This window comes from Lactuca sativa, chromosome 4, assembly GCF_002870075.4.
Source record: "Lactuca sativa cultivar Salinas chromosome 4, Lsat_Salinas_v11, whole genome shotgun sequence".
Classification (NCBI taxonomy): Eukaryota; Viridiplantae; Streptophyta; class Magnoliopsida; order Asterales; family Asteraceae; genus Lactuca; species Lactuca sativa.
In genome coordinates, this window is record NC_056626.2 from 202,611,842 (window position 1) to 202,621,408 (window position 9,567).

Sequence of the window (9,567 nt, forward strand, 5' to 3'; positions counted from 1 at the left end):
TTAGCCACTTAAATGGTTTTATCATCTGTTTCGCTTCTTTAGGTGAGTTCTTATGAACTTATTTATTATATGGACTATGTAATTATGTTATGTGAAACCACAAAAATCTTCTTAAGTGAGGGAAGTGGTTATGGATTGGACAACTGGAGAAAAGCCCCCTGGAAAGGGAATCCAGTTGTTAAGTCTGTATGGCCATGTATAGATGGTCGACCACACGAAGCCTATTTGAGGAAGGTGGTCTATGCATGGCAATTAGAGAAAAGCCTCTTAAGTGAAGGGATCTAGTTGTGACCAATAATTAGAAGGCTAGCATACGTTATGTGTTTAGTCTGGATGGCCATGCACAGATGGTCGACCAAGTGAAGCTTCTTTGAGGAAGGTTGTCTATGCAAGACAATTAGAGAAAAGCCTCTTAAGTAAGGGAATGTAGTTGAGACTAGTGATCATAATGCTAGCATACATATGTATTTAGTTATATGTGACATAATGTAAGTGCTATGTGACTTATTATCTTGAAGTATGTGTTATTATGTGTATCGCATATGATCTGTATAATGGGTGCGGAAGTAGAAGCTCGTGAAGATGTCATTTTTTAGTTATGAAATTGAAGAAAGAAGTTAAGAATGCCAATGGTCATATTACCGGTGAGATTGCAAAAATATCTAACGATTATATCTATTGGATCTACTTGGATTTTTATTTGTAACTGAATTTTTATCCGATGAAAATATCCGATTTCATTTTTTCCTTGTACTTGGGTCGTGTCCTTTGGGTCGGTTGTTTGGTTGAATATCATGTGACCAGATAAAAGAAATATCTACAAATTGGAATTGTTTTCGGTTTTGAACAAATTCAAATTCAATTTTTACGCCTCTATACCGATGAAAATAAGCATTGGTTTGGCCATTTGGAATGGGATTCGAAACAACAAAATTCATTTATTTTATTCGGTTTTCAGGTTATTTAGTTATTTAATGCAAAGCCTCGAATTGGAATCCATCCGGATATTGGAAACATAAAATTCTCATTAAAATTACTGTAATTTTAGAGTCGTGTTACTAAGACCATCTGCATCCCATTTCCATTTTTCCTCCAAAAATGGAGTAAAAAATGGGGTAAATAGTGTTTCATCTCCAACCCTATTTTATTTTTATCCCATTTTTACCCCAAAAAGTATATTCCAAATATATTCTATTATTCAAACTTACATAGATTGTCAAACACATCCATTTTACTAATTTGGTTTTAACAAAAATGTAATCTATATTTTTTTCATTACAATAATACTACTAAATAAATAAGATTATATTTATAACATATTTATAAGCTTATGTAAAATACGTCATCGTTTTTTAAAATTTCAATATGTATTTAACTTTTTATAAAAAAATTTGATGAACAAAACATAAACTTTATATTTATAATTAGTTAATATAATTTAATATATAAAAATATTATAAGTATTAAATATTACAATTAAATTATAATTAATAGATAAAAATAAATTATAAATATATAAATATAGGGACTAAAACAAATTTCATAAAATTTATCCGTTAGTGTAACACCATATTTTGTGTTATACCGTTCATATTCAAAATTGAGAAGTAAATGAGATGGATTAAAGAAGAACTTAGAAAAAATAAGGGAAATAATAGAAATGAGAAATAGTTGGAATTTATTGATGTTTGGATTAGCTTTTTAGCTTATTGTTCATAGATAACTTATTATTATTGTTTATAGATAACGCATTTACACGATCATTACACGGGGTGTTTGACCACCTGCTGGTGCTCTCACCGTGTTGCCCCGAGCCGCGACGTAGGACACCAACACGCAACACCTCCTCCAACCCCTTTCCATGTAAACGGCGCCTCGTCATATCCCCTTTGAGTGCTTCTGCTTGTGACAATCGACAGCCCGACGCCAGTTCACCGCACCATCACCGACATGTCCCACCTGTAACTAGTTCCCCAATAGCTAGAGCTCAATTTCGCAGGTTTTACGGTTTAATTTTGTGATTTCAGACGTATAGATCAAAGATGCACGTTTGGAGGGCGATGCTCGTGGAATTTTTTTCATACACACCAGTTGCTCGATGAAATGCCTCAGAGAACAATGGCCGTGTAACTCTGTGCGTTTGCACGGTTTTCCCCAAGAATATGAAGTCTTTACTGAAATCCAAATGGCAGAATGTCGATATCTTGAATCCGAAGCATTTTTTGTTATATCACTACTCTACTTTTCCCCCAACACCACCATCAAATGATCTTCAAAAGCTGTGCGATGTGGTTTCTCATGGGGTAGGCAGTCTAGACGAGTTAGAAGCAACTCTTAACTCAGTCAACGTTTCCTTCTGCTCATCACTCATTACCCAAGTGCTTGATTCAAGTAAAAAAGAAGCACCCACAAGACGACTCCTTAGATTCTTTTTATGGTCAGAAAAACATTCCGATGTTAAACTGGAAGACAAAGATTATAACCATGCTATCAGAGTCTTCTCTGAGAAGAAAGATTTCCTAGCATTAGACATGTTAATCTCAAATCTTGGAAAACAAAATATGGCTATGGAAACCTCAACATTTAGCACTGTATCCGAGACATTGGTGAAACTAGGAAGAGTGGATGAAGCATTGGGAATATTCAAGAACTTACACAAGTTAAAATGCCCACAAGATAGCACCACAGTTAATGCCATAGTTTCTGCTTTGTGCTCAAAAGGGCATGTCAAAAGGGCAGAAGGAGTCATTTATCACCATAAAGATAAAATCTCAAATGTAAAACTTGTTATTTACAAAAACCTACTTCACGGGTTATCTATTCAAGAAAATGTGAAAGAATCAAGAAGAATCATCAAAGACATGAAAGGTGCAGGAATCACTCCAGACCTTTTCTGCTACAACACATTTCTCAAATGTCTTTGCAAGAAAAATTTGAAGTCGAATCCTTCAGGGCTTGTTCCGGAAGCATTGAATGTGATGATTGAAATGCGAAGTTACAAAATTGCCCCCACCACTGTAAGTTACAATATCTTGTTGTCTTGTTTGGGTAGGACTAGAAGAGTTAAAGAATCTTTACAAATTCTCAACACAATGAAAAAAACAGTGTGTTCATGTTCATGTTCATGTGCTCCTGATTGGGTAACGTATTATCTTGTGGCAAGAGTGTTGTATTTGTCAGGTAGATTTGGGAAAGGGAAACAAATGGTTGATGAGATGATTGAAGAAGGTTTGATTCCTGAAAGAAAGTTTTATTATGATTTGATTGGTGTTCTTTGTGGGGTTGAGAGGGTGAATTATGCACTTGAGTTGTTTGATTTAATGAAGAAAAGCTCGTTAGGTGGGTATGAAAAGGTTTATGATTTGTTGATACCAAAGCTTTGTAAAAATGGTGAATTTGAAAAGGGGAAAGAGCTTTGGGATGAGGCAATGAGTATGAATTTGAAACTTGAGTGTTCGAGTGATGTTTTGAACCCTTTGATCACAAAAGTGTTTAAGCCAATGAGGAAGGTGGAAGAGGAAGTTAAGATTGTAGAATCTGATAAAGTGAAAATTGGAGGAAAAAAAGTGAAGGGGAATTCATATGTGAAGAAGGGTAAGAAGTTGTTTATTAGTAATAAAAATGGTAGGAAATTAACAGTGCATAAGAAGGGTAAAAAGAAACGAGCTTCCATGAAAATCAATAAAACTGAAGCTACTAAGATAAAGTCCAACAACTGAACCATGCATATGATATTTATTTTGTTACTAAATCTGTTCTATCGTTTTTACGAGATTTAAACTTAATCGATAATATTAATGCAACTTGAGAGGAGGTGTGTAATGGTATTATGTATTCTATGTATGTGTCAAGACTTATCATTATACATAAAAATGTATGCTCATAAAACTGCTAATTGACTATCACAACTTATGCATATTGTAGGGATATTTAACCCATCTTGAAAGTTAAAATATTGGAAATATGTTCAACTTTACATTCTTATCCTTTATGTTTAACATTTGGATCATTATCATTTACTTACTACCATGGAAAGAATTGCAGGATTCTTAAATATATTCATTTTCATCTTTCTACATCCCTACAATTGAATTTGGGCATGCATGTATAGTTCTGAATAAATTATTGAGTTTTAGTTTTCTTTGAAAGTGTCTTGGTTTTGTCGCTCTTCTACTTAAACACATGACTAATCCATTAAAGATGGTGCCAAAAACACGTGATGAGGTGTTGAAATTTGGCTTTTGAAATCGACATTCTTTTTTATGTTGTACAATTGAATCCTAATAAACATGCCTTCCAAACTCTGTCCACCAGTGCTCGATGTAATGCCACTATGTCAGTTGAAAGAATCCCTTTGTGAACATTCTGTAAGGTTCTTGATACAGGAGAGGTGATAGCTAGCGTCTTCTTGTTTTCTGCAAGAAAACCAAGCAAAAGGGTGATTGCTTCTAAATTATATTGGTGATGGTAGCCTCGATAAATTCTTTATTCCCACATAGAACTTCTCAAACATCATCAAATATATGTAAATAAATACTCTTTAAATGTTTATTTGGTGAGAAGAACACTACTTTTTCATGCCCTATAAACATTTTTGACTAAATCTTATGGCACACAAAATATGCTTGATTATGTTATTTTACATTTTCTCATCTCTTTAACTATATCAAAGAGATGGAGATAATTATCATATGATTTACCTGAATAATGTATTTTTTTTAATTATAGCAAAGAGATGTCGAATTTCTAAGGAGGCTTTTAGTTGATTTGAAGGTCTCACAAAAATGCCTTTTGGTCTTGCTTAAGGATGTAAAGAACATAATCAAACCCATCCTCGAGCTAGAATGTCCTTGGTGAGACGATTTTGAGTAGCACAATAAGGTTCGGAAAAATAAAACATCGACAAGTTGATCATTTGTTAATTTATTAATAGAAAGTAAATTTTTGTAAGATGACGAACGAGAAGAACATAAAAAAGATAAGTGTTTTTATTTATTTATTTTTTATGACATGGGTGAATGATATGATGAGAGATATGGAGAATATTATCATTACCAAAAGCAATACTATACATGCTTAAATAGGGTTAGGAAGTGTCAAGAGTCGACGAGGACAATTGGTGGGTTATAAGCCGTCAAAGGAAACATATAATCAAAACTCATAACAAAAATAGGAGGAACCTATTTAACCAGATCTAGGCAACAAATAAAATGAAAATAAGAGAGATAGAAAAACAGACATTTGTTTTACGGTTTCTTTGATTTCTATAGTTAATTGGACTTTGAGGATCCAATGAAGAATCCCATTTTCGTGATCGCATCCAAGAAGTAAACAACAGACTAGAAAATACCCCAACTGAAAGCACACCAAAAATCAGAACAATCTGAATATGGAATGGCTTTGCGTGGTGCGTGGGATGAGTTACGCAACACTTGGAGGAGCTTTTAGGGTTTTCGAGATTTTCGAAGGCACCACCAAAATTTCTAGGGTTTTGACTGATTTCTCTAACTACTAAATATGCGTATTTGTAACGCCCACAAATTCAAGCTAGACAATTAAATAGAATAAACTATAAAAATGATTTTTTTATAGAAGGTTATTTAGGATAAATAACTTCAACCAAACTTATAGTGTATGTGACAAGGGGTCCATACATATAAAGAACGCTGAAATCCGACTTTGTATGGAGAAGTTATGCTTTTTCGAAGTTTAGTGATTAAACCGGTACGACTCTGTGTATCATAAAAACTGAATTTTTAATAGATTACTTTTTAACCTAAGTGATCTAAATGAAAGTCGTAGTAGTCGTAAAACCAAGAGTGTGCATATAGAGAACGTCTAAATCTGACTTCGTAAGAGGAAATTATGATTTTTCGAAGTTTCAGCGCATCAATATACGACTCAGAAACCGAAGTAGAGATCGGTTGATTGTTAGGAAAAATAATCTAAATGAGAGTTGAAGATCTCGTCTATATGGTTTTGTCGTTATAAAGACATTCAAGAACGGATATCATATAAGAAAGCTATGAATACTTAACGGACTTTAATAGTCTAAGAATGTTAAAAATATAGCTTTAAAAATAAAGTCAAAATTAGCCGACAGAGTCTAATGAAAGTAGTAGATCTTGTCGAGATCTTTCCGGTGATATAAAGAACATAAAAAACGAAGCCCGTGTGAAGAAGTTACGATATTTTGAAAATCTGGAAATTCATGTGAGTGCGCAAAGTGCGTTGCACGCATCAATGACGTAGCACTCTCTAGGTGCGACATGTGGCAGTTTCGGATGCCCCTTTGTCTTTCGAGACAAGGCGACATGTCCCATGGAAATGGAGACACTTTGCACCAAGAAATGGTGACACATTGTGATTTCTAGAAGGATAGGACGTGAACGAACAAGCAAACAACACATGACAGGAGGCTAGAGGAGCCAACAAGACAAGAGTGCATGGTGCACCTCTTATCCCTGCGTGGCGCGCCATCCTCCCGACCATTTTTGACACAACCTTTCATACCCTTTCTCTCTAGATCAATTTTCCTCTCTTAGGAACCGATTTTCATAGCTTTTGGAGTGGTAGTAACAAAATCCTTGAGATTCCTAGGAGCCCTCCGACTAGTAGCTATCAGGCCAGAGTTCTCCTATTGAAAACTTTCGGACTTTGGTCAGGAAGAATCTTTGTAAGTTAAGCTACACTCTATCACTTTCAGTGTAGCTTACATTTATGGTCATAAGTCGTTATTATGAACCTATAAATAAGATTTATTAGTAATTCCATGTTGTCATACTAATTGATCTACTTATGAGAAAGGTGTCTAGAATGGACACATTGGCTTGGTTGTTGGATTTTAGAAAAAGCTATTATGCTGAAATGATCTTGCTTCCCAGTTGTCTTTCCTGGTAGATCCTTACTTGATAGATCTTCATGTTGACATTGGGATTATTTAGGATCTAGACTATTATTAATCTCCAGGATCATTAGACTAAAACTTTATATTAAGTATACTTAGGTCACATCAAGGAATATCTAAGGTGTTAGGCGAAACTCTACCCAGATCATCAGCCGCCCACCTAAGTCAAGTGAGTGCATAGCCCCTTTCATGAACATGATTTAATACGAGTATTAACTAAAGTATTAAATATCTGTTGGAAGTCATATGTGAATTATGTGCTTATTATCTGGATTATATGTTAGGATACATAATATGTTATGTGCAAACCATATATGGTTCTATTTATGATTAAATAGATAACATCATATAATAGTATTAAAAGTAGCATTTCTAAGAATATAAAAGAATAATAATACCTAATGCTCTATAGGGATTATACATACACTAGAATTAGGTTAGTGTCACCCAAGAATAGAGTTGGTATTAAGTTTGGTTACAGACACTGTAATCTAGTCTAGGGATAAACTTAGACTCATGGAAGACACCTAACACAATTAAGTTTGATATTAGGTAGTCTCATTAGGAGAATGTGTGCAACTTAGGAACGGAGAGTAAAGTTATGTTCCATGACACTATCAAGTGTCAACGTACGGTAGCTCCGTATAGGATGACAAAAAATGGTGGGTCCCTACAACATCCTGTTCCGGGCCATTCTATGATTCAGGTTCCTGGGCTAGAAATCAATTTCGTAAAAGGTTTGAGTCCTTAAGGAGGTGAAGTTAGTCCTTGATAAGGGGGTATTGATGTTTTGGAGATCAAACCTGTAAATTATGTTTTGGGTCGAAGAGTAGAAAAGGGAATGTCATAACTTTGGGCCTTGCATGAAAAAATTATTATGTGTTGGGTTATGAGCATTATAACACTCCTAAGTGTACATGCAACCCTAATAAACCTTAGATCTATGTTTGTCTAAAATTCATGCAAAATATGATTTCCAAGGTTCATAATCCTATCTAGCATACATGGTGTAACGCCCGTAGATCCGGGCTAGTCAATTTAGAGATAACAGGGGTCGAAAATGACTTTTCGGCAAAAGATTATTTAGAATAAATAATCTTAACCAAGTTGTATTATATGTTACAAGGTTTCCGTACATATGAAGAGCGCCGAAATCCAAGTCATAACGAAGAAGTTATGACCCGTCGAAGTTTCGCGACGGAACCAGCACGGCACCGGGAAGCGTAAATAGTGAATTTACGATAAAGAGACTTTTAGACTTAGCGATCTAAACAAAAGTCATAGAAAATGTTAAACCAAGAGTGTCCATAAAAAGAACACCCAAATCTGACTTCGTATGAGGAAGTTATGATTTTTCTAAGATTTGGCATAGCAGTGCATGGCCCGAAACTCGAATTTTAGTTCGAGCGGTTTTTGGCTTACGTAACCTAAATGAGAGTTTAATATCTCAGTAATAGGAACTCAACGACAAAAAGACGGACAAAAACGGAGTCTGTATGTAAAAGTTATGAATTTTACGCGGACATTTAACAGTGTAATCACCTCCTACTGTTAAATTTAAGATTGGTCGAGAATTAGCCGACGGAGTAAAAAGGAAAGTTGTAGAATTTATTTTTACCTACGTGTGGATATAAATAAAGTCAAAAACGGAGCTCGTATGCGAAAGTTATGGACGATACTTAGTCTCTACATTTCGAGCGCGACAAATTCGATACAATTTTGTAAATCCGAGATAGATTGAGAATTAGCCAACGAGGTCTAAATGAAAGTTGTAGTACTTGTAAATACCAACGCGTGGATATAAATATCGACAAAAACGGAGATCGTATGCGAAAGTTATGGACGAAGCTTACTCTCTACTTTTCGAGCGCGACGAATTCGATACAGTTTTTGTAAATTTGAGATAGAAGGAGAATTAGCCGACTGGGTCTAAATGAAAGTTGTAGTACTCGTAAATACCAATGTGTGGATATAACAAAACATAGAAAACGTAGCTTGTACGCGGAAGATACGGACGAAGCTTGGAGACTACTTTACTATAAAATTCCTATAAATAAGAGACAAACTCTTCATAATTTTTTCACACCATAAGCCTTTCTTTCTCTCTCTCTAACTTCTCTCTAACCTCCCTAAATCCCTCTCAATTATAGGGAACCTCCCTAGCATGAGAAGAAAGCACCGGAATGCCCGACGGCTCCGAGAAGAAAAGCTTTCGGCTCGGAAACGATGCTCTAGCGAAGCCCGGTTTTTAATAAAAACCCGTTGTAAGTGAGCTATGCCTATACTATATTTAATATACCTTTTATTTAATTATAGTAACGTTATTAGGAACTTATAATAAGTACTTAGGCTATTATTATGGGTTATATAAGTATTGTTTAATGCTTATATAATAGTAATAATAGTTAGACTATTAATTAGTCTCGGCGAATAATAGACTAAACTCTAGTGATAATAATAGTAGGTTTTGTCGAAGGAAATTATTTTTAAGAAGCGAAGCGCTGTCTGAATTCGGAATCACCACCTTTTCAAGTGAGTGCATGGTCCCTTTCATCTTACACATAGATATGAAGTATTTTTATATATTACATGTTGTGAGTGCGTAGTTACTTTCATCTTACACCTAGATATGAAGTATTTTATATAAACTAGGTGCTATG

General features: G+C 34.8%; 1 protein-coding gene across 1 annotated transcript; it reads left to right on the forward strand.

The window, feature by feature from the left end:
* Positions 1-1,745: 1,745 nt before the first annotated feature.
* LOC111894881 (pentatricopeptide repeat-containing protein At5g61370, mitochondrial) lies at positions 1,746-3,976 on the forward strand. Its single transcript, XM_023890969.3, has one exon. The coding sequence runs from the start codon at positions 2,163-2,165 to the stop codon at positions 3,717-3,719; it is 1,557 nt and encodes a 518-aa protein (XP_023746737.1). The 5' UTR covers positions 1,746-2,162; the 3' UTR covers positions 3,720-3,976.
* Positions 3,977-9,567: the final 5,591 nt, after the last annotated feature.

Coding starts and splice junctions, on each gene's coding strand:
- LOC111894881 (XM_023890969.3), top strand. CDS start 2,163: ATGAAGTCTTTACTGAAATCCAAATGGCAGAATGTCGATATCTTGAAT.